This window comes from Manacus vitellinus, unplaced genomic scaffold, assembly GCF_001715985.3.
Source record: "Manacus vitellinus isolate BGI_N305 unplaced genomic scaffold, ASM171598v3 scaffold_3_pilon, whole genome shotgun sequence".
NCBI lineage: Eukaryota > Metazoa > Chordata > Aves > Passeriformes > Pipridae > Manacus > Manacus vitellinus.
The window spans coordinates 35,422,533-35,448,149 of NW_021940535.1; the positions used below are offsets into that span (position 1 = coordinate 35,422,533).

The following is a 25,617-nucleotide window of genomic DNA, read 5'->3' on the forward strand; positions in this document are numbered from 1 at the left end:
TTGCTCTAAAAACCCCTTAAGTTCAGTATTAGGAAGCACACTGAAACAGGTTGCCTAGGCAAGGTGCAAAGTTTCAACAACTGGAGTATTTTAGTAGATATCTGGACAAACCTTTTTGAGTAACGGTCTAAGTCCATTTGATTCTAAGTCACCTTTTACAAACATCTATAAAGTGAACATTTGTTTGCCAAAAGAATACCATATCAGTCAGTCCTATTATAAAGCACTTGCACATTACTGACATCAGCAATGCTTATACAGACATATCTCCTTGTGCTTTTTCAGTTACCCAACACACAAAACCATCACACAAGAGATAACCGAACACAAAGTAAGACCAGCAAATATTTAAAGCTGTAACTTCTGTAAGCCTGATGCTAAAGAGTATTTCACAGCACACTTTGTAATGTCATTTGAATAAAGGGCAAAGCGTTAAGGTGACAAAAGTCTTTGGATTACTTAAGAAGCAGAAAAAGCCCGTGCTTGCCTAACAGCTTATTTTAACAGTTCACCTGGCTTGGTTGTTTGTAATCATTAGTTCATGTGAGCTGTTATACTGTACAGGTGAGGACATCAAAGATTTTGAGTTTTCATACTGAAGAGACTATCATGACAGCAGAAGAACTCACAAAAAATTCTACTGTATAACAGCAAAATTTCAAGGGCATAACTACAAACAGCAAGACTACCTTTTTTCTATGTCCACTGCTGTAAAATTTTACAATGAGCAAGAAATTATTTATTGTACTTCACTGGGGGTTCTAAACAATGATACAGGTTTCTCCAGGCCCTTGTCAATCCAAGTCAATAGCCCCAAAGTACAGCGAGGCATATTATGACCTATTCCAAACTTTTAGAAAAGAGTGCTTAAATTTAATATCTGAAACAGAATATGTTGAAGAGGAACGCTACACTGACAGCCCTTGAACTGTCTATATATGAAGTAACATCATAAATGTCTAAGACAATGAAAGCCAAAAGGGTTGAATATGAAATCAAGACTGAATATTTAAAAAGCGTAATAAAATTTTCAAACCAAAGACTATTTAAAGAGTCTGCCATGAAGACATAATTAACTCAGACTGATTCAAAATTAGGTTCTGCTTACAGGAATTCTCCAACCTTTAGAAAAGTATATAAAAGTCTGTAGAGCAATTAGAAGATTCAACCATTTCTTCAAACTGTCACAAATTACTATCTCTCTATCTTTTCCTCTTTTGAAATAAAATATGTCTTTGAATATATAATCATTGTTTTATACGATCTATTAAACCTGTGCAGCAAATGTACTTTTAAACCACACTATAGTCTCAGAGTTCTGTATATGCTTGTATACTGGAAGATTTCAGAGATTACAGTGGAATTATTGATCTGTTTAGTGTTAGGAAAGCTATTGATTATGTGGTGGTGTGAGCTTATGTAAGCATAAATTGACCTTGCAGGGTATTTTATTTGTATTTCAACTGGGGTTCATGGCAGTACACAGATGTGATAAGCAATACTGTTATATAGGTTAGAGTATAGCTCGCAACAAATTAATCTCTTCAAGAAGGATTGGGGTTTTTTTAATCTGCAGGAATGTTTAACACACACTTTTGAGAAGAGATATTGAAGTGGGAAAAGGGTAATAGAGGTCAAGGGGAACAAAAAGCAAGAGGAAAAATAACAGGACTAAGAAAATGGGTTGATCTTTTAACTAGTGTTTTTAAGAGTCTAGGTTCTTGTTTTGAAAGTAGTAATGTTTTTTCTTTTTAAAAAAAGTAAAAAATATTTGCGTGAGGGTAGAGGGAAGCAGTGTGCCAGCTAAACTGCAGTGTAACATCAGGAATTTTACAACTGTATTTTACATCTAGGAATTTCCTTCTCCCTTCATTATCAGACGCAAATAAGGTTTGTCTGGAGTGGTCTTTCCTGGGGAGAGGGCCCAGTACCCACAGTTCACACAAGGCTATTCCAGTGTGATACCACTCCTGAGGAACTGTTGCATTGCTTTGCCAGGCTTCAAGCTCAGGGAGATAGCCCAGAAATACAATGCCCAGAGGCTTCTCTGAAACACAGCATCTGCACAGCCTTTCTGTCTCCATATCCTTCCTCCCCTCATTTTGAGGGCTGTTTTAACTCTTTGTAGCTTTCTGCAAAAACAAGAGTCACAACTGTTTTAAAAACCTGTAGACTGTTTGGCACCATGGGTGTAGAGCCCAGATGAGAATAAATCAAGCTTAAAAGTCTGTAAAGCAAAGAGACGCGAGGTGTAAAAGACGATTACAGCTTGCACCTAATCGTGCTCTGTAATTTGTTACTCTAATGAAACATTTCTTTTAAGTGGAAAACCTTTGAAGAATACTAATATAATAATTAATATTCAGGTTACCTAGGGAACCTGAGACTCTACTGAGTGTGGCTAGAAGAACCTTTGCAGAGGAAGCTACGCAGCATGGCTTTTTTTCCTGGAGTTTTAAGGATGACACTTCCAGGCAACTGTGAGCTTATTTCCCCTACCTTTCCAAGTTTCTACCAAGTTTCTCTCTTAGAACCAAGAAATCCAAGGACTTGCACTGTCTAATACAAGTTAGAGTTGATGTAAAATTGAAAAGGGAGGAAGACCGGACTTGAGGTTGACTTAGAAACAAATGCATAATGTGGAGATGTGTAGAGCCATAAAGAACAAGAAAAAAAATTAAAAAAAGAACAAAAGAAAGTGAATTTCATAAAGAAAAAGTCTGAATAAAAAAATAGTTTTTTATATGTCCCTAGCAGTAAATGTTGGAGAAGATTTTCCCTAAATCACAGTTAGTAGGACGCTATTTACACCACTTCCGGTACATCACCTTTACTAGCTTCTATTGTGAAGCTATATAAAACCTCTTTAGCAATGACTAACAGATGCTACTGTGGGGCACAATAAATCTTAACTAGATTTCAAGAGCAATGAACCAAGTGCTTGCACTTGCTCCTCTGAGGGCAGCCTAAATCTGGCAATGCTGATGTCACTATTACAGACACTAAACTGAAGGGCCAGGGTATTGGTTTCCTGACAGAGACTGGACAAAAATCAACCAGAGAAGAGTGCCCGTGGATATGAGAGGTATCAAAGAGAACATCATGGCTTGTACTTGCCTCCTGGTTCCTCTTGATTTTGAGAAATGCATGTGTAAACATCACGTAGCTGTCAAGAACTACTGACCACTGCCAGATAATAATCTAGCCACCTGCAGAGCAGAGCAGCTTTGGAGGAAGCCATTTGGAAAAGGCCAGCTCTCTGACAAAAAATGGACACAGTTTGCACAGCTGCATGATAAAAGTAGTAGAGGGTCGACCTAGGATCCAGCACTCTTCTCTCCAACAGTGAGCTGGCAAAACCACTGTACTTTGTGCGAGGCACGCCTGTCAGCTGTAACACATTTGCCAAATAAAAAGACAAGTATTTCTTTCCTGCACTGCACTTCTAATTCATATTCTTTTATTTGGCCTGGATCTGCTGGGAGAGCAGCTTACAAAGAGGATGGATGTGTACACATTGGTACACCATGCTGTCTTCTAGGAACATAAGAGTTACTGGCTTAGATCACATATTCCTTCACTCCACTAGCAGTGTGATGGCAGCCAAAAGCTGCAAAGGAAAACACAGGAAAGCTTCTCTGAAAAATTGGCTACCCCAGGAGAAGCTGCTCTTGAACCTTATTAATTAGAGGTTAGTTTATGCCCAGAAGCATAAGACATTAAATCCCTTATAAATATGCATGCGTGTCCTTCAGAACTTCAGGATAATAGAGAGATGTCATAAAATTGACACCATGCCCGAGAAGCATCTAAGTGTTCATTCCATTTAACAGATGGGCAAACAGGAAAAGAAGTCAAGCAGCTTCTCTGCAGTCTAGTCAGCAGGCAGACTTCTGGTGGCACTGGCAGGTGACTAATGTGACACAGGCAGCTTCAAGTCCCCCTCCTAAAGGTGGCTGGCTGTAGTACCCAATCCCTGCTGCACAGCCCCTCTGAGATTAATTTCCTCTTCTGAAAATGGGTGTGTTTATCTACCTACTTAATGAAATTTTTAGAACTGTATAATATTTGCATTATACAGCTATTACTAACAGGAGGGTAAGTTAGAAAGAGATATACTTCCTGTGGATTATTAATTCATTTATTTCACCACAATTCTAGAAACTTTGTTCCCCACAGAGCTCTGTCAATGCATCATTTCTCATCTAAAGTGTCCTTGCAAACCTAGTTCCAGGCTCTTGAGCTTAAGTCTGATAAATAAGTTTGGGAATGCTGTAAGCATGGACTGTATACAGATTTAGACAGTAAATTTTAAATGTTTCTATTTTTTAAACCTTTGTTTTAAAGCCTCTATTGACCAACTGCTAAGAGCCTTGAAAGTCTCCAGTATGGTCTGGGATGAAGGACAACTGTAAAATTTTAATATCCTATTTCCACAAAACAACAGCGAAGAGTTTGAGGATAGAAAAAGAAAGAAAATACCTATGCAAAAGTATCCATCTTTTGTAAAACAATCATCCATAATGCCCTACACAAAAGTACCAGTCCTTGGTCCTACCAATGGAATTCTTGGATGACATCAAATCAGATCAGATTTCAGGAACAGAAGAATATACAGTACTGTCATCAGAATTGCAGCATGGGTTGTGTATCTATGACCTAGTTAACACTCTAGCTAATTTGGATGTTAAAACCCAAGGAAACCATAACAGCACAGCCCTGGAATGTGGAATCAGTAACAAGTTTGTCCAGCCTGTGCAGAACCATGGATTTAAAAACACGGTTTTTTGCTTGGTATTTGAGCTAAGTTAAAGCTGGAAAGATCACCTCAATGTACATACAGGCCACATTTTTTCGGTGGTTTACTGCTGCAGCCCATAGTTTCCACTTTTGAATATTTCCAGTTTGATCACTGGTTGTATAACCCATCTTCACTACTTATGACCCACACTCCTCGCTGGAAGCCAAAGACAACATGAGGAACAGTAAGCATCTTGTACTTCAAATCCAACAGTCTTATATGATGGTTTGGATGTTTGATTCCAGTAGGCCTAGAAGATGTAGAAGTCAGCACAGTGGAAGGGATATTGCAGAAGCAATAAATGAAGAGGTCCAGCTGGACCAAGGAGTGGCTACTCTGCCATTGATTCATACATCCAGAACAACAGAAGCAGTAGCAAATTGCTGGTACGTGGTGGTTGGTCTGTTTGGAAGGAAGAGAAGTAAAAAAGAGATTGGAAAACAAAAAGGCTAAATGTAGGAGAGTGATGAGCAGATGAGAGCAGCTTCACCTTCTGTCAACTCTGTGCAAGATGTTTGTCCATTCTGAGACAGAATGGGCTGCTTTACAGCTCCTTATTGTGCTCTGATATCCTTGTGCACAGCTAAAGCCTGCCTGAGTCAACACAAGGTTTCTAAAACCTTAAATTTGTGTATACCCCTACCTCAGCTTTGGGAAACACTATTAGTCAGTTATGATATACAGGAAATACAGCAATTTATGTTACAATTTATGTTATCCTTTACCCTGCTCCCACCCCCCCAAACTACTTCTTCTAAAGGTATCATGCTGAGCATGGGGATATCAAGTTCTCAATGCTAGTTAACTCTAAAGAGTTGGAAGGTAGGCCAGTTCATTGATTTTTAAAGATTATGACAGAATCTTTAAATCTGACTCATGTAATAATATAATTAATAGAGATTTTTCCCCTGGAGAAAATAGGGATGGCACAGTGAAGCTGTTCTTTAAAATCAGCATTTCTGAATGAGAGTTTAAGTTTTTCAGGGATCACTGTTCCTACTGAGCATGTACTTATATGCCACCCCAAACAAGGACAGATGTAACCACGTGCTGAGGTGCTCAGGGGCCATGACATGCAGCATCAAACCTAATGAGTGCCTTGGGCACTTCTGTAATAGAAGCGATAGTCTTGGGGTAAGAAATACACTGCTTTATTTCATAGTCTTTTACCAGAGTGCTATATCAGATGGACAAAATAACATTATTGTTTGGAGTTTTTCTAACATTGAAGGTTTTGTGCCATGAATATTTTAATCCATTCTACTTGAGTAGCGGAGATAGGTGATATTGCTTCATTTATGTAGTTCTTCTACTCAGTTTGCACAGTTCTATTCCAACAAACAAGAAGAGCCCCAGCATCAAAAGAATCATAGAAATTAGTAAAAGCAATACAAAATTATCTGTTTAAAAGGGAAGATTTAAATTTATGGTTTGTTAGAAAAGTCTAGGTTAAACAGTTTTTCTACATAAGTCAACGAAAATTACCTGAATTTTGTAGATTCTTCTGGTCTCCTTATCCAGGTGCAGTTCTGCAGTTTTGTAACTATGTGAAGATAATAATCTTCCGAATATCTAAAAAAGGAAACAACATCAAACAGTAGAATTTATATGTATGTATATTTAGAAGCAGTCTCTAAAACATTCAAATGATGCATGCATTAATAATAATGTGCATGGTGCATATATAATAGATTGCTTTTAGAACTCCATGACCTATTTTATTTTTGTAATTTTTAACAGTACTATCCTCATTTAATTAGCATGACCTATTAAACATCTCTTCTTAGTAGTGATGTCCTAATGAACTTCTCTTTTCAGAAACTTTCAAAAGTACACTGGTTTCAAACTTAAGTAATTAACCATAAATATCTTGAAGTTATTAAAAATCATCTCAAGTGCAAAAGCCCAAAATAATACAAAACACTCTTGTACTCGGTGGTTTAAATTTCAAAAATGTTTTGAAAAGTGGCTCTTGCAAGTCAAGATGAAACATCACACTTCTTATGCTTTTTCTTTCATTTACTTTATAAGAGTCCCCAAAGCTCAATTCAATCATCTAAAACTATAGACCAATATTTACAGATGGAAGTTTTCCTTTAAATTATTCTTAAATAAAACAATCTGCTATTTTACGTCAACCAGCACGTGTAGCAATGTACATTGCTACATGTAACCAAAGAGCTCTCCGCTCCTTTTAAACCTTTCAAGAGATTTAAATTTGTCCCTAAGTGAAATACTTTATAACACATAAGTCAAAAGATTGGATACATTTTTTCCTTTCAGGTTCAATGTTACTAATTCTCCCATTTGTGCTTGGCTCATAATACGGTTTGTAAAAAACAATAACTGACTTATGAAGAGGACTGAGGGAATGGGAAGAAGAGATGGTACAGATGCCATGAATAAGAATTCTGTGGTACTCAAGTCTCCATAAAATATCTACCATGTATTATTTTAGCAAAAATAGCTTAGTGTTGGCCCAAACCCAAATGATCACTACTGTATTTAAGCTGGAACTTACAAGTCTGTATTGTGAATAGTTTTCCAAGAACTGGGATGGCAAGAAACCCTGCTTGTTTTTAAATGGAGCATGAGAATTGATAAAAAGGAAGACTGTGATGGCTTGCAGTAGCACAGGTCAGTGATCTGAAAGCTTCCCTCCCTCTCTGTGTTCAACATCTGAAAAAAACAGATCTCTTTTTTGTTTCCTTCATAAAAGTACTGCAACTGCTAAAGGTAACTGCTAAAGGTAACTACCCCTGAGCAAAATCATAGCCAACTTGGAAAAATAAATGATACTGTTAAGAGTACAATATAATAAATGACATGAATATAATAAAATAAATTATACTGCATTAGAACTGGTCTCTGGCTCAAGTTTTCATCTGTGACAACATGTGTGATTTTCATCCTCCACACTTAGAAAACTCTTATAGGAACTAGATGATTATGACTAAACTGATTTTACTGAGCCCTTGCACAGCTCAGGAGGAATGACTGGGTAGAAGCGGGAGAAGAGCAAACTAGTTTCATTGCAGCTGTAGCTGATCTGACCTGGTGCAGTACATTCTTCCTCTTTCCAATCCAACTCCAAATCAGTTCTCTCCCTTGTGTCACAGCTGGTACTTACTTGACTCCACCCCTGTTTCCCTCTGGCCAGTTTTTACACTTGCCAAATGCTTCCATAGGCCACTTTAACTTACTACCACAGCAAAAACAACCAACCAACTCACCCACCAACCAAAAAAAAAAAAATAGAAGGAAAAAATATGCATATACATTTTCTTCTTAGTCATTGTGTTAAACCAGATCAAGAGAGGTTCCATCAAACACCACAGCCAGTATAAGCAACCAGTAATGGGAGTGGAAAAACTGGGAACAAGACCCTCCTATTTTGGCAGCTGCCTGCTGGTATGCCGCATTATCAGCCTTGGAACTGCAGCCAGAGAAAATGGAACTACTTTCCTGCTGAAGCTGCTACCTAAATTGACTCACCATGAGGTCAGAGAAGTGTCAGTACCAGCGCAGGCCAGGGCAGGGAGTGCATATGGGGGGAGGATGAGATAAAAGCACAGGACCAAAATAGCCTATTCTGATGTTGAATCACTCGTCTAGTTTTATTCCTTAAGGCTAAACAACAAATAACTCTTAGGTGCTGGGACTTATGAAGAAATTCCAAAAATTAACAGGATAACAGAGCATGAAGAGTTACTTAGGCTATCATCATCCAGGAAAAAAAAGTATAGAAAAAACAAAGTCTAGCCTACAGACATAGATAAGATGAAGATCAGAGTCAGAAATTAAAAGAAAAATTACCATCAGCTCAGAAAGAAATTTCATGGACTGACAAGTTATTAGCAAGTTGCAGGGAAACATTTGGTAAGGAGAAAAATGAAAACGTCATCCATAATGCCGGTTCTGAGGGCTCATGGGAAACACAGGCACTCACTGTCAGAAACTAAGGACCTTCTTACATATAAAACAGAAGATGCACACAGGGTAAGAACATCAATTACAAAGGCAAGAACACTGCAGCTTTTCCACTGCTGTCTGCTGGATGGAATGACTCCTGCTCAGAGGTTAACCAGTTCACCCAGAAAAGCACCACTTCCACGTCTTTACAAGTCAGAATACTGCTCTCCCTGTGCATCCAGTTTAGCTCTTCTTGTGACTTACAAAGGCACTCCAGACTGTCAGAACTCATCTTTGCCAGCTGGCACAGTGCTACAGGGAGCAGAGACATCCCAGTACGCTGTCCTGGGGGACAGAAGTTCCCAACTGTGGCAGCTCTGCAAGGTATCTGCTCACATCAATATGAGGCTTCCATGAAATGAACTCTACTTGAATACACACAATATTCCTATAGATAATTTTTTTAAGACCCAAATTGAAGCTCTGAGATTTGCTGCAGCTGGGTTTACAGCCCAGAAATCTTTGTTTTCTTCTCAGAAAGCCGATTTTAACACTTCCTGCTTTAAAGGAGCCTTGGGGACTCACTCCTCCAATGGAATCAGACCAGAAGGTCATCAGGGAATCATTTCACAGCTCTGCTGTAACCCAGACAGTCGTTTTCTCCACTGATCCATTTTAAAGAGCTGGGACAATACATATATTTCCACTGGCACCCAGGAGCCTACAGCACATATTCACTGATGCTAAAAGGGTTTTATTATTAAAATAAAAAGGCTTAGGTAAATTGAACTATAAAAATACTTGGACAAGACAATTATTACAGTGCTGAGAATAGTGAATGAAACATGTTTTGTCCTGTTTTTGTTTGCCACCTGCACCACAACCATTATAATAACTTCCTGTCATAGAAAACTCATACTGTATGAGACTTACTGACAAATAACATCTGGAAGCCACTTTTTTTTTGTTGCCTGCAGTATTTGTCAGGTACACAGTGACCTTCTACATTAAGTGCAGTGACTAAGGTGGAATTATTATGCATAGTCAAAAAATGACAAAATATGAAAAAATATAAGTATCTTCTGATTTTTGGCAGATATCTGTAGGACAACAGCAGGGACAGAAGTGTTGGGATAGTATGGAGACAACAGGTAAAATGTCAGAAGAGAGAGACCGATGCAGCCCCACTGGTTACTTGCTAAAACTAAACACTTACTTGTTAAAAAAACTATTTGAATTAGAAGAAAGACTGAACAGCAGGAGTGAAAAAAGGATATATTCCTACTTAGCAGCTTATCTTCAAGAAAAAAACAAACAAATAAGAAATACAATGGCAGGATATGCAAGAGAAGGGAAGGATGCATTTTGCCTTTGGACACTTTACTACTACCAAAAAAAACTATCAGTTTTAAAAACCCTCAGGACAGTGTGCACAGCACTTGCTCTAGAATAAAAATGGAAAATTGCCAGCCAAACTCATTATTTCAGGCTTTTTATCACCACCAGCGCATACCTGCTATAATAACTTCCCACTTACATAGCATTTTTTACTATCAAATCATTTGACAACCTTTAAACTAGTAATTTTTTCCCCTTCTGCCAACTTAAGAGGCAAGAGTGTTCAGAACATCCCTGAAAGTCTAGAACTGCAATATAAGGCATTTATATACCACGTCCGTGGGTCACACCTTGAAAAAGCATCAAAGATCCCTACAGCTCCTCTCAGTGAAGGGCAATAGCTACAATATTTGTGGCAAAAAGCAATCCCTTGCTCCTTCGCTCCCAATTCCTCTTTTGCCTCATTAAATGGTGCAGTCCCTTTATCTTTAGCCACAGGATAAACATCTTGCACTTTCTAAAGTTTCTGCTATAATCTCAGCTCCAAAATGCTCTCGATATGAAGAGCTCATCTCCATTGTTGCAGCCTGTACATCTTTGCAATGTGTAGGGTAAACAACAGCATTGATATATTGCTAAGTGGATTTTGAAGGCAATACACTGACTGGTTGTCCTTATCTTGGTGTCAAACACTTAAGTTTTCAGCATTCTTTGACCTCTGTTTGCCAGTCTATGTTTCAGTTCTCACTAACATACTGGTGTTCCACCTTTCAAAAGAGTAAAAACGTTAATGACAGTGTTGCTGATGAGGTGAAATATTCATGGAAGAAGACATTATAGAGAGTGGATGGGGGAGAAAGGAGAAATAAATAGAGAAATAGTAATAGTAAAGAGAGAATGCTGGAAGTATGGTGACAGAAACAGGTGAAAGATCTTTAAATGCAATGAGAAAGTGAGGAGAGAACAGAAAAATTTTTTGGGTTTCAACTTGCTGTTCTGTCTTTTTCTGACATGAAAACCCCCCCAACTTTGATATCAGCCCTGCTCAAATTCTTATCACTCTCTAAAGCGTCACTTTCTAAAGTGACCTCACAGATTCTACCCAATCTTTTTGGGAATAATTTGGAATATAATGTTGCTAACTGACAAGGAGAAATTTTGTTGACTTATGTTGTTAAAATAAAAAAAAAATAAAATCCAACCTTGAATAAATTTTATCCATGTATAAGAAAAAATGGGGAAAATATTTGTTGAACAATTTCAGTTTCCTGTTGTATAGCTCCAGATTAATATATCGGTAGTTATGTAAAAAAGACAATCTCTTATCCTTCAATTTAGAACAAACAAAGCAGAAAGCACAGAAAACACCTACCTTTTCTTCTTGATAGATGATGACAAAATGTTGTCCTGAATTGCCTTACATTTTGAAGCCTGTTCAAACTGGTAAATTCCATTTTTATTAGCAGTTGTTCTGTTAAAAAGGGGAGGGGAGTAGGAGATAAAGCAACAAATGTTAAAAGAGAGAACATATTCTAACAGTGCTGTCACATTTACTTTGCTATGACAATAAGATTAATAACTGTTGATTTAGCTGAAAACATTACCAAATGAATCTTATTGACTGCTTTTGTGAAGCTTTTGTTATAAAAGGGGAGTTTGCTGCTAGGAGCTACAAAATGTTCAATTCTTTGAAAGAACTCTATTTCATAGTCGGAATTATATTTTGTGCTTTACACTGTAATCAGCAAATGTAATTTAAAAAAAATAAATTAAATGGAAGCATCTTGCACATCATGCTTTGAAGATATTTAAAATATTCACTAGTAAAATATTAAGCAGATGTGATTTCCTAAAGTTGTTGATGAAATGCAATGTTCAGAGTCAATATAATATGTACAGAAAACACCACAGGTGAAGTGGATCTTTGTACTTGGACCTTAACTTACTGACTTGAGTGTAATACTTCCTGCCTTGATTATTCTTTATTTACACAGAGAGGGTAAATATTTGTAAAAGGAACTAAGACAAGTGCCAGATACTGATCTTTAATTCCTGCCTTATTTTCACCAAACTCCTGTGTGGTCCTCCTGCTCTGGCAGCCCTGGTAAAAGACTGAGATGTAAATTACTAAATGACTGAGATACCAAGGTCTTATTGCATTCACCTCAGTTCACCCCCTATCTATGTTCCATCTCATATAATCACCCTCTTCTGCCATCAGCCTTCTGCTGTGTGGATTGCCATTTATCATTAAGATTTTTCCTCCAGTATTTTTATTCTCCTTGCCCCTCACCATCTTCCTCCCTGCCACCTCCCTGTCCTTTTTGGTTCTTTCCACTGATTCACTATTTACAGAGCACTTGGACGTTGTAACCTGTTTGTCCAAACTAGAAGTAGAAATGCAGAAGACAGAGATGCTGTGTCATTCACTCCTGGGTGTGAGCTGCAGCGCAGAACAGAACTCATGCTGTTCTTAGAAACAGAGAACTGAGACATCTCGATACAGAGGCACTCATACACAAAGAGAAAGGGTCTTCCTACTTTGTACACAATGCTCTCTGCTTCTGAACCATCACTGCTTTTAGTGAAATGGACCAAACTCCATTGCCTTCATCTGTTAAAACATGGAGACCACTTAGCAAGATTTCTGACAAGCTGATTTTGAAGACCTTACTTGGGAAAGATGCCATTTTAAGCCACAGAGTGGCCAAGGTTGGAAGGCACCTCTGGAGGTCACCTGGTCTAATCTTCCTGCTTAGGCAAGGTCACCTAGAGACAGTGGCCCAGGACTGTGTCCAGATGGCTTTTGGATATCTCCAAGCATAGGAACTCCACAAGCTCCCTGGGCAGCCTGTACCAGTGCTCAGTCACTCTCACAGTGAAAAAGTGTTTCCTGATGTTCAGAGGGAACCTCCTGTGTTTCAGTTGGTACCCACTGTCTCTGTTCTGTCACTGAGCACCTCTAAGAAGAAATTGGATCCATCCTCTTTGAACTCTTCCTTCAGGTATCAATAGGGTCCCCTCTGAGCCTTCTCTTTTTAAACACTTCAAATGAGAAGAATGACTGAAGAAGAAAGAGAAGAACATATCCTTGTTTATTTTGCTACTGAACTGACTGTCATGTTCACAGCTGATGGGAGGAAAAGGAATGAACCATCTTTCCTCCTCTTTCCACCGCACACGAATGTTCTAGTGAATCAGTCACTTCACAGGAGCTCTCTTCCTTTCTTTCCACCATCAAGAACTTTTTCCCAGTATACACTTAGTGGTCCTAAGGAAATATCCAGTGTGCACATCCCTTTTTGAGGGCAACAGTAAGACAACGTAACATACATCTCTGTCCTTTCAGTTCTGCAGTGACTTTATAGTAACAGCTCACACTGCCTACTGAGAGCTCCTTGGCTGCCTTTGTACGCAGCTCCTTATTTAATTCCTTCTCAAGGAGTGACATACAAATGGCAGAAGGCTCTCAGAGCACACAGTTCAGAGCTAACAACTCAGCAGATCTCACACAGCAAGTGCCAGCAAATATTCTGTCTATGCCATTTTTGCACACAGATTTATTACAGCTTGGTCTGAATGATTCTGGTAGGCCCTTTCCAGTTACCAAACAAATTTAGTTAGCACTAAATCATGTTTCCTCTCTCTTGCTTCTTTAACTCAGTAACCTCAAATGATTATTCTGCAGCTGCAGCTCAAAGTTAGAGAAATGGCTACAGGCAAAGTTTAGCTGCCTAAACAGCATCTTAAAAAATAAAAAAAGAAAAAGTCTTTCATTATAACTAAAACCTAAGATGTTGGATGCTGATTTGAGAAGTGGCCCCAGTCCTCCTGAGAGGGTCAGAGGAGAATTTCTTTAACACACGAAGCCTGCTGGTATGACCAAGTCAGAGCAGGCCGTTAGATCTGATCAGCTCATTGAGAGGTGCATTTGCAGGCATCGGTGGAGAACCAACATTCTTTCAGAAGTGGGTTTCAACTCGGTGCAGAAAATCATTACCATGTCCTTACAGCTTCCTAATAACTTATGTCCTGAGGTCTGTGGAGCTACGAATAAATATTCTCTCCAATACAAGCTTTGCTCAACAGACTTTTAGTCCTTTCAATATGTAAGATCAACACAAGCAAGTTGCCTCGTTTTTTTATAAGTAATTGCTTTTTTATGCACACATTTTCAAGACTTGAAAAATTCTAAAAGGAAGAATTCAGAGAAAAAAAATAAGCAAAATAAATCCCTGACGTTTTGTCATTAAATCCTCACTATCACTTTTACAGTCATCAAGGGGAGAAAAAAGGAACAAGGAGTCTTTCCTTCCCTTTCCATGTAAAGATTGGTTAAAATGACACAACTGTAGGGAAAACCAGACAGGCATTTTAATCAAAATTGTTTATTCATATAATGCAGACACATGGTAGATAACCAAAATGCTTCTTCTGTGGCTATTTCCACACAAAATTTACTCAATGCTTTTCATATGGTGAAAAAGGTATGAAAATAAGACATTTTATGTGCAAGACAATGCAAAACAATGACTCATTCTATTAAAAGTTAAATCTATAAATTTCTGAAGCAGAGTGGCCTCTGCTTCACGAGTGAAATCTTTTTGCATTCAGATAAAAAGGGGTGTGCAAGGGGCAGTCCAGACTTCCACTGCATTATTTATGGCAGAGTTGTGCAGACATCAGACTCAGATTAAATTTCTGATCGCTTAGGACAATTATGCTAGGCAACAGTTATCACTAAACGAATTCACCTGACCTAGTGGATGACAGTCTTTGTTCAATACTTAGAACTGCGTTAAAACTTCTGCAATGAAATCAGATAATATGCCTAACAGTGCACATAACAGCCTACACTCAACTAATTTTGCAAACTATTAAGCTAAATGAGAACTTGAAGTAGAAACCATGTTATATTCTGTTGAGTAGAACTCATAAAACTGATGATACAGAGAAATTTCAGCTGCATTTATCTTAGGGTTTAGATGTTCTCAAAGCCAACCTCATTGGCCAAAATCTGAAAAACAGAAGGTTTTTTTTTAATCATTACAAACAGCTTGAGGACCACATACTTCCTATGGTAATTCTAGGAACTCAGAAAGTACACCATCTGTACTTTAATAAATCCACAGTAGATTAAGATCATGTGTCATATTTATCAGCACGTTTTTATTCTATATCTTATTCTCAGGAAAACAGCAGATCTTTAAACTGTAAAATTCTTTTAAGAGAAGGATAACATCCACCTTTAGAATAAGAAATAGAGAAACTATATGGAAAGTCCATGGTCCCTTTTGCTGCTCCTGTAGCATTCTGTCCTGAGACAATGGGGAGCCTTAGTGCAGGGAATTACCAGAGCAGTACATCAGTTAACATGGAATTCTGGGGAAGCAGGGAGGGAAAGAAAAGGGAAACTCTTTTAAAAACAAAACCAAAGTCAATCCCAAACAGTTATCAGAGTAGAAAAAGGGATGGGCATAAGATAGATAAATGGTAGGGAAATTAAAAAAAAAAAGGTAGATGGAAAAAGGAAATACAGTGCTGTATATTGAACCATAACATAAAGATAAGCCCAAGACTGAAAGACCACTCCTCTAGAATTCTCACAAAATCAGCTGGAAACAACTGAAAGAATGTGAGATGAGATTTTCAAAGAGCTCATAACTGGACTGTCTGGCGGCAGTGAAAGCAATAAGAATTTCACCTCCCTAATAAGTCCACACTGAAAGTAAGGGATAATCCTACTCATTGGCTTTATACACTCCACTCCCAGCAGATCTACTTGTTGCTCTTTCTTTTTTATAGCTTCTTGCTCTTGTATGTTTGAAGCAGCACAGGAACTCTGAACATATTCCCGATGAGCATCTCCAGCTAAAAAGGATAACTTCTGTATGCAAAACTGCATATTCATATTTTTCTACCAAAGGGGCACTGAATAATGCTATCCAGAATGTGAATACCTTCTGTCTTAATTTCTCTCTTGAAGAGACTAATTTATATTTGAATCGCATCATCTATTAGTTGAATACTATTAAAAAAATGTAATCCATACTTCCCTAGGAAGGCTGCTTTTAAGTGTTCTGTCTTTGATGCTCTTTCAGATTAATCAGATAAGAAGAATATAGTGATGTTTTTAAAATTCACAACACCTTGATTAATAAGGCAACACACAATTTAAATTCCTGGTGAAATGGACTATAAAAATGGCTTTATCAAACCATGGGAGTAAGAATTTGTCTTGAGACATTAATCACAGTAACTGTGAAAGAGACTGATCCTACTATCCTTGTTCAAGTTCCCATGCAGGTTTTGCTTATCCAAGAAATGCTAACTCAGGTCTTTAAGACAAGTTGCATTTTTAAATTATTTGAAAGACCCTCCAGTGCATTCACCAGAGTTATACATAACATCAGACACTTTTTATTTACCAAATCTGTAAACCGCATGGCAGGTAACATGACAAGCAACATTCAGAGCCTCATGGTGGGTAAAGTGAAAAGAATAAGGTACTTACACTAAAATCATGTTACAATAGCACACGATAGACAGAATGACAGAGCAGTTTCACTTGGACCAAGTAAACAGAAAGTCTGGGAAACCTTTCACCACTGTCAGAACATAAATATGTCCTGGCAGCAGCTTTCGACTGAACACCTATTCATTTAGACAGAACTAATTCATGAGGCATGTGTTTAAAATGTGCTCTTAAAATATGTCTGTATGCATCACCTGGGAATGAAGGAACAAAACACTAAGACAGCAGTAAAATTAGTGAAGTGGACACCACTGCTGACTAATCTAAACTGTAGCAAATTATTTGTGCAATACACTAGGCTACTGTTCATAATTGTGGTATTAGCCTGTCTCTTCTTTCCCTTCTGAGTGCCCGAATGCAATATTTTGACAGGAGACAGAATGTACAGGTCTCTGTAGCATAGTTAATTAAGCATAGCTGTTCATTTCCTAGGCCTTCATAAAGATCTGCTGCTAAGAGAGGAATTGGAGAAATCAACACTATGGAACACTGTATTAATACTAACTTGTTTACTCATAGCTTCTCAATCACTTCCTCCCACTGTTTAATTACCCCAACAGTCTCTACACTGTGCTTGCCTCGGACATGCAAAACCAGAGCAAGCTACAGAAATAGTAAGTGAATGCAACTGGCAACACAAACAGAATAACAGAGGTGGTCAGTTCTTCAGGGTACTGCTGCCTTGCTGTTACTTGTACGTAAAGGATATATAAATAGTGCTTGAAAAAATAATTTTCACTTCCCCTGCAGGAGCTAGCATTATTTATCTGCTATATATCCTCAGCAGTACAAAAGGAGCTAGAATTTCTGTCTACGCTTAACGTAGCACACCCTGAGCCTCATAACAAAGAAAAGACTACCTATCTCCTCTTATTATTGTCACCTTCCCCTGATAAGCGCTAGCAGTATTGAACTTTCTGATTTGCTATTAATGCTGTGACTACAGAAACAAATATGCTGGCACAAACACAGTTGAGAAGGGAAGGAGGGAGGAAGGGAAGACCAAGTGTCTAAAGGTGGGAAAAGTGTAAGACTACTTCATTTGGTTGTACTGTTGGCTTAAAAAAGTTTAAGCTGTACTTGCAGTTACAGCTTAAAAATTGAGAGGGTGGGATTAAGCAGAGACATGAGTATTTGCCAGAAAACCATAGTATTGCAGTGTAAATGATACTGATTTCATTAATAAATCTGGGGACTATTAGACAGATCTTACTAACAATGGGTTTTTTTAAGTACAAAAACCCTACTAACAGGCTGGGAAATAAATTCAAGACAAAAACTGGGCCTCACACTCGAGGGGCAGTCACATTGCTCAAGTTATTTAACACTTAACAAGACGAAGTGGTAAGGAGTGTCCTGTAAGAGGATCTTCAAGGTTATTTACTAAGACACAGATCTTCAGAGAACTTTAGGTGCCTGGTCACCACCTAATTAAACACTGCTGTGCATAATAGCTGCCTAAATATCTATGACAGTCTGATCCAATTCCTTGCTTTTCATTCTTTCATCTCTCAGTTTTATCCTTTTAGAAGAATTACTCAAAGTAAAAGAACAGATTAGCTTTCAATACTGTGAGGCAACAGCATAATAGGGCCTTAGAGATTTTTCAGGAGATGTCCGGTTACAAATATGCCTCCAACAGCAAAGGAAATCATGATAAGATTAGCTGGATACTGTCAAGATTGTGTAGATTACTTATAGTGAGAGATCAAGAAGGATAACAACCGGGTCTGATTTTTTTTCCCTTTTTTCTTTCCTGGAAACATCCACACACATCCTCTTACTCTTATGCAGAAAAGGACATAGCTGTCAATAACACAGCAGTGCCATTCAAATGATCAGGGTAATTTAAGAGAACCGTACTTTGGGAAGTCTGCACCAATAGATTGTTCCCAGTTTTATGCATCAATATACTAACGTAGCCTCAGGCAATTCAAAAGTTCACTAACCCTTGTACAATCTATTTCAACAAGGAACTCTTCTGTCCTTCTGATGTACTCATGGATACTGCAGCAAAACCCCACTGCAAACTGGAATCTAATTTCTATTGACCAGACCATTCATCTCTATCACTGAGAGATTCGTCTGAATCTCCTGAACGAGTCCAGATGCTCTCTGGATCAAACCTCTCCAGTATGGCCTTTAGCCAGGCCCAGTCCAGCTGCTACCTTGATCAAACCCCTCCAGCATGGCTTCCTGCCCAGTCTAGCAGCTCTCTGTCCTTCCTCATATGCCAAAGATGCACCACAAACTCTTGTCAGGCCAGCTTACTGAGCATAGTCACACAAGTAAGAAAGTATACCCACTCTTGGATTGAGCTTGCAAGCCATTCCTCCAAAGACACTACAGTTATAGGAGCTAAATGCAACATCTTTTGATGAGCTATTTCCTTGTCAAACTTTTGCAGTAACTTAGTCATACAGTTTTAAGTTGATCAAAAATAGATCCAAATTGGTGCTAAAATCCTTCAAGGAGAATAAGGAAAAACATGTATTTAAAAATCTCAAGCTCACTCGCCTTATTACAGAGGTTAAAAACATGCCATGGATTTTCAGCTCTCTTTGGAATGTGTTGCTTCCACTTTCTTTGCTCCATTTGTGAGTGTACTAACAGCAGATGGGAAATAGCTAGACTGTTCTCTGAAGTGCTCTCTGCCAGCATTTCTAGTCAATTTGACTCCATGGTTTAGCTCACAGAGCTGAGTGGAAGGAGATGTAGCTCAGAAACTAGCAGGGAAGAGTGTGAGAAGACGGGCCAGGGGAAAACCACAGACATAACCCAAAACAGAGCAGAGAGAAGAATGGGGTGACAGTTAAAAAAAGAGAGAAGAACTGAGTACACACTGAAAACCCAATACATTATGAAAAGTGGAAAAGAAGAGAAAAAAGGAAGAGGAAAAATGAGTACAGGAAAGAGAAGCAGGCTAAAAGCACATAACAGCAGACAAAATTTACCAAATACTTCTGTTCCTTTTGTTTCACTCTAATTCTGAAAGATGCTTTCACTTACAGTTTGTGAAAGCTGTACATTTTGAGGCAGGGAGCAAAAGGGTCTCTCATTGGAAATGTGTAAGAAATGTACTGTTAGAGTACATTGCAATGGTTACTAACATCACTTGCATTCACTTAGAGAAAGCAAGGGCCATTTCAGACTCAAATTTGGCTAAAGTGGGTGAGATGATGGCCTCAATAAGGTTAACTGCACTGTCGCCATTGACTTCAGTACAACCAGGACATCACAGTTGCCATGAAAGATGCAATTCTTAAGTTCTTTCTAATTTTTATTGGGTGTTTTTGACCATAATATATATTAACATATAGTAGTCATTCGAATGCAGTGTTAAAAAGGCCATATAACATAAAAGAGAATAGCAAAAAATGTTTGCAAACTACTTCTTACATCGTATTATTTCATGTGTGGAATACACCACCCTCTTCTGCACTATTAGTTTTCCTACAGTGTGTGAAGACTCAAGAGCATGAAAACAACAGTCGCTTGCATGTAAGACACGACTTGTTTCACAGCTAATTTTACCAGCTATCATCCTATTATACTTCACAGTATAAAATAACAGGCTGTAAAGCAAAGATCTACACTGATGTAAAGATCAAGACACAGGATCAAGCAAAAGGGCTCTCACGATGTAAGATGCCACACCAAACAAAAAAGGCTTAATATGTCTCACCTTCACTCTATGGATTTTAAACGAGAAATCTGTATTTATAACTAAATTCACATTACAAAACCAGTAACAGTATTACCCAGCTCCAGCTCCACCTTCCTGGAAAGAAGAATACAAGATACCTGGAACATGTCATTCAGCAAGAACCTTTTGCATTGTACATTAACAAAACTGCTCTGTGCAACATTTTATTGGGCTCAAAACTACCGGCAGACTGACAGCCGTCATTAAGAGGGCCCACGAGCAAATAATTCATTACAGTTAAAAGCAAATCGTCATTTTCTCTAATAACCTCTAACGCTCTCTGTGATTAAGCTGCCAAAACAAAAGGAAGAATAAACTGCAGCGAAGGTGAATTTCTGCTTTTGCAGACCCGTCCTCATGGACCCACCTGCGGGCGGGCAGCCCGTACCTGTTCTCGGTCTGAGGAAGGGGCGTCAGGGGGGATCTGAGGGCTCGCACCACTTTCGGCGTGACAGCAGCTACTCCTGCCTCCTCCTCCTGCCAGCCCCTGGCAAGCAAGACGGGAAAACAAAGTTGTCAGAACCAGCGATGGAACATCACCCGGCGCGACCGGCGCCGCTGTCCTCCCCGCGACCCGCTCGCACGCCGCGAACGCCCGAGCCCAGCACCGCCCGCGCCGGGCACCGCGCCGGGCTCCGCCGCGCCCGCGGGGGCTCATCCCGCTCCTCCCGCCCTCCCGGCCGGCTCCGGAGCGAGGGCGAGGCCCCCCTCGGCCGCCCTACTGGCGCGGAGGGCTGCTGGCCGCCGAGGCGCAGGAGACAGCCGCCCAGCAGCAGGCTGCCAGCGCCGCGGCCAAGGCGATGACAGCCCGCATGGTGCGCTCGGCAGCGGCACCCACCGCAGCTACGGCCGTCCCATAGTATTTAAGGGAGGCTGCGGGGAGGGGGAGGCGGCCATGGCAGCCACAGGGTCTCTGCGCTCCGCCCCTCGCCCGCAGCCCTGCGCCGCCGCCATCGGCCCCCCCCCGCGCCTCACACCGCGGCCGTCGCTCGGGGCCCTGCCCGCCCGGCACTGCCCTGGCTCAGGGAGCTGCGCGGCGTGAGAGCTGGACCGGGGCGGCCTCTGGAGCGGCGATCAGGGCGGTTGCCGGCAGCGAAGGCTGAGGGGCGCTCGTCCAGCAGTGCGAGGGAGTTGAAGCTGCCCGAACTTTAATAGGGGAAGGGGGCGCCGTGCGGGCGGCGGCGGGAGCAGCGTGCGGGGCTTACCCGGCAAGGGTAGCCAACCCTGCCTGCCCTGTGGCAGTAGGGGTGAAGTCGCTGCTACTTTAATAGCTCTTAATTAAAAATAGTCAACGTGTCGTGCATTGTATAAAAGTGATCCCACCTGGGGTACTCTAGGGTCCCCAAGGTAAGAAGGTGGACCTGTTGGAGCGAGTCCAGAGGAGGCCACGAAGGTGACTAGAGCAGGATCGGAGCACCTCTGCTATGGAGACAGACTGAGAGAGTTGGGGTTGTTCAGCCTGGAGAAGAGAAGGCTCTGGGGGGACCTCATTGCAGCCTTCTGGTATCTGAAGGGGGCCTACAAGAAAGCTGGAGAGGGACTTTTTAACAAGGGCCTGTAGTGACAGGACAAAGGGAAACAACTTTAAACAAAAAGGGGGCAGGTTTAGGTTGGATATTAGGAAAACATTCATTGCTATGAGGGTAGTGAAGCACTGGAACAGGTTGCCCAGAGAAGCTGTGGATGCCCCATCCCTGGAAGTGTTCAAGTCCAGGTTGGATGGGGCTCCGAGCAACCTGGTCTAGAGGAAGGTGTTCCTGCCTGTGCAAGGGGCTTGGAACTAGATGATCTCTAAGGTCCCTTCCAACCCAAAACACTACCAGTCTATGATTTGTAGTGGTTTTGGTAAAGAAATGTTTCAGTAGTAAGCTTTTATCTCTCTACCTCGTGGTGCAATCAATGTTGCTTTTACGAGCCAGCCTTTGGTATGAGAAACCTAGTAAGGTGACAAGGTGCCATTAACTAGGCCCCCTTTATTAAAAGAGTGGGTAGTAGAGATGCTGTGACTTACAGCAGCCGTTCAGTCATGAGCCAGCTGACACCTTGTTTTTACAGATTCTTCCCTATCCTTCCTGTTTTCTGTATCTGTGAGCATTCCCTTAAGCCTTGGAGCTCCTGCTCTTCTGTTCTCAAACAGTGGCTGGAAAGCATCAAAGTAAGAGCACTGCTACAGCTTTATTAATAATAAAGGAACATGGACTTGATATTGTGAGTGGTTAGATATGACAGAAGGAGCATGCCTACGATGCATCAGAGGAAGAACACAGCACCAGCTGTGATGGGGTATGCAGGGAAATACCTGATGATTTTTTGGGGCGTTCATTAGCACGCTGGTGAGCAGTGCTGTGGGTGCTGGTGGGAGGGAGCTAGAAGCCATTGGCTGGTGTCCCAGGGGTAGCAGGCATCTGGCTGGCTCAGTGCACAGTCCTCCTGAGAGCACAGCTCAGTTGTCTTCTTGGCTTTGAGGTACTTAGTTGTAATAGAAAAAAAAAGCCGGTGTAAAGACTTCTGAAGTCCTGAAAAAGTTTGTGATTGTTGTGAATCATAAATGTCTTGAACATGAAGATGTTTCATCACCATTTCCCAAAAGCTTGCTTCAGGCTTATCCTATAAAACCAGGTGGCATTGTATATGAACATGTAGGGGCCAACAGTCAAGCTTTTCAAGGTACCTATATGTTCACTGATCAGCAGATACTAGAAATTTCAATCTCACCATTACCTCTGTAAAACTTGAAGGCTCCTACTTATGTTAGTGGACAGCCCACCCACAGATAGCATCAACTATTTCATAATATCCATTAAGTATTCTATGTAAAACAATAAATCTTTGATTTTAGAAAGTCTAGCGGTGTTCGGTTTCAGCTCTGAATGAAAGAAGACTAAGAATTACAGTCCAGAAAACAATTTGGTTTTTTTCTGTCACTGTTATTTCCCTCTGCAATACGGTTTTCCCATGAGTCCTGAAGTATCACTGTCAGTTAATCCATGGGTTATTTAGTGATGTCAGTGAGGACATCGTATTTCAAGTTAGAGGTCTGCTGCCAACACTAGTCTATAATACCAGTAAAGATTTTTTTTTTCCAAGATCAGAAGGTTAATCTTTATGTCATATAAAGTTCTTGCAAAGAAAATGGGAAGATTATAAATCATATCTGTTTAAATTAGACTTGGCACTTGGTGCTTGTTGTTTACCAACAAATTTACAAACATGTATTGATTGATTGTCACAGTATCTTTAAGTTTTACCAGCCTTAATTTCCTGGCAGAGCAGCTTAGTAGAGAGGTTAAGTGACCTTGCTAAAGGGAGAGATGAGAATTCATGGTAAATCAGGATTCAAATTTAGGAATGCTGGATTAAAAAGACCAAGTTTCTCTTACATGATGTTGTCCTGTCAGAAGCCATGGGGTCAGGTAATGTAACGTTGAGGGTCAAAATGATCAAGGCACAGGTGCCAAAGATGCCACACAGGAAAAGACAGAGATTGTGTCCCATCTCATCCTCCTGCTCACAGTTGGAAGCTGCTGCATCTTAGCATCCCCCATCCTCTGATTTCCATTAGCTTCTGAAGTCAGTGGGAATTGTTAATTGCTGGCTTGCACAGAAGGAAGAGTTCACTAATCAGCCAGGTGGTATCATCACGACTTAGTTGCTGAGTTCTTAAAGCTCTGCTTAGCTGCTAATTTGGAAAAGCAAAATGCAGCTTTGGGTATCATCCATGAATAGCTTGCTGGGCCCCCCCCCCAGGTTGGCAGGGTTGCACCTCAAAAGGCGTCTGGTGGAGGTGCCTGTAGGGCTGCTGGTCACATGGAGCTAGTTTAGCCTTCTTATTTCCAGCAGCTAAATCATATTAAGAAGCAATTAATGTTCATTAAATGCTTTCCTAGTGCTACCTTCTCATCTAAGCAATGGCTGTCATAGAGATATTAGTTATTGCAAATAGGAGGAGAGATGACTGTTACAATTGGGAAGAGAAAGAAACTAAAGATATTCAGTGAAGCTGGAGTCCCATGTTGTGCCAAAGCATGAGAGTCCCCAGAGCGAGGTGTTGGTGCGAGACGACTATTTTGGTATTTTCAGTGTAGTCACTAATGTGAGTGCTTTTAGCAAAAAAATTTCCAACAAACTCACAAAACCGAAACATATGTCTTTCGAACTGGGAGAAAGTCATTGGTTCATTGCGTTTCACAACTTCTTCATTTATTTCCACCCACAGTTTTGGGCAATGTGGTTCCACATAATGATAAGCAGAAAGAACTGAGGTGCTGTCTGCCAAACTCCAGGACATCAAATTGTCCCAATCATTTCACAAAAGAAAAATGGAAAAAAGCAGTGCATTCCTATACCCCATTAAAACAAAAACAAAAAAAAAGTCAAGTCCAAACCCAATAACTACCTTGTGTGGCTGTTGCTGCTAGCTTTTTTTTCTTGCCCTAATGTTTTTCACTATTTTTTGAGGGCAGGATTTTGTGTCCCATAATTTACAAATTAGCTTTATTAAAATAATAATTTAATAACTAAATTCAGCTAGCAAACAGTCTGTTAAGATCTACATAAAACTAGCTAAAGTATTAGGTATTTTAAAGTAGCTATTTGTACCCCGGTTTTGAGATGTTTGTCAAGTGTGCCAGTGATGACTCATCCAGTCAGGCACTGTTCACTCTCCAGAGAAGGTCAGGGTGAAAAAAATCAGAGCATGTGGAGAAATCTTCAAGTTTCTAAGAGTCTTATAAGATGTCATACTTACAGAATCACAGAATATTCTGCATTCGAAGGGACCCACAAGGATCATCGAGTCCAACTCTTAAGTGAATGGCCTATACAGGGATCAAACCCATGACCTTGGTGTTAATAGCACCATGCTCTAACCAATGGTAGGACATGCCTCTTCTGCACAAAATTAACAAATTTTTCACTGTTGTAAACTGTGGTTTTTTATTTGTCAGAGTAGTGTATTGTGTATGCTTCACCAGATTTCTTTATTCAGTTTAACTGAGAAACCAGCTTCTCCTCTTTAGCAGTCGTGATCCAGCCCCACAGCAGAAAAATGCTCGTTGATAAAAATGCATCTTGTAGCATAAGCAAAGTCTAGGCCAGTAACTACTGAGAATGAGTGCTCTACTGCCAGCCACTGTGCAAGCCTTCACTCAACTGCGGGCAGTGCAGGCACTGATGTGCCTGTGACAGTAGTGCAGTCTGGTGTGTGTGCTTTTCCAAAGGAAGCTGATGGGGACAAGAGGATCTGAATTACAACTAGATACAAAGGAAGATTTTAATACAGAAACCCCAAAACTTTCAAGTTGTTAACCTCAAGGGAGATTATTT

At 40.1% G+C, this 25,617-nt stretch overlaps 1 protein-coding gene across 1 annotated transcript in view; it reads right to left on the minus strand.

Moving 5' to 3' along the window:
- Positions 1-21,246, minus strand: part of ST8SIA6 (ST8 alpha-N-acetyl-neuraminide alpha-2,8-sialyltransferase 6) — a 44,918-nt gene extending 23,672 nt beyond the window's left edge. The window contains 6 exon segments of the mRNA XM_029961707.1: positions 6,287-6,373; positions 11,424-11,522; positions 20,681-20,791; positions 21,025-21,076; positions 21,079-21,205; positions 21,208-21,246. Coding sequence (XP_029817567.1) covers positions 6,287-6,373; positions 11,424-11,522; positions 20,681-20,791; positions 21,025-21,076; positions 21,079-21,205; positions 21,208-21,246 — 515 coding nt within the window.
- Between the last annotated feature and the right edge of the window lie 4,371 nt (positions 21,247-25,617).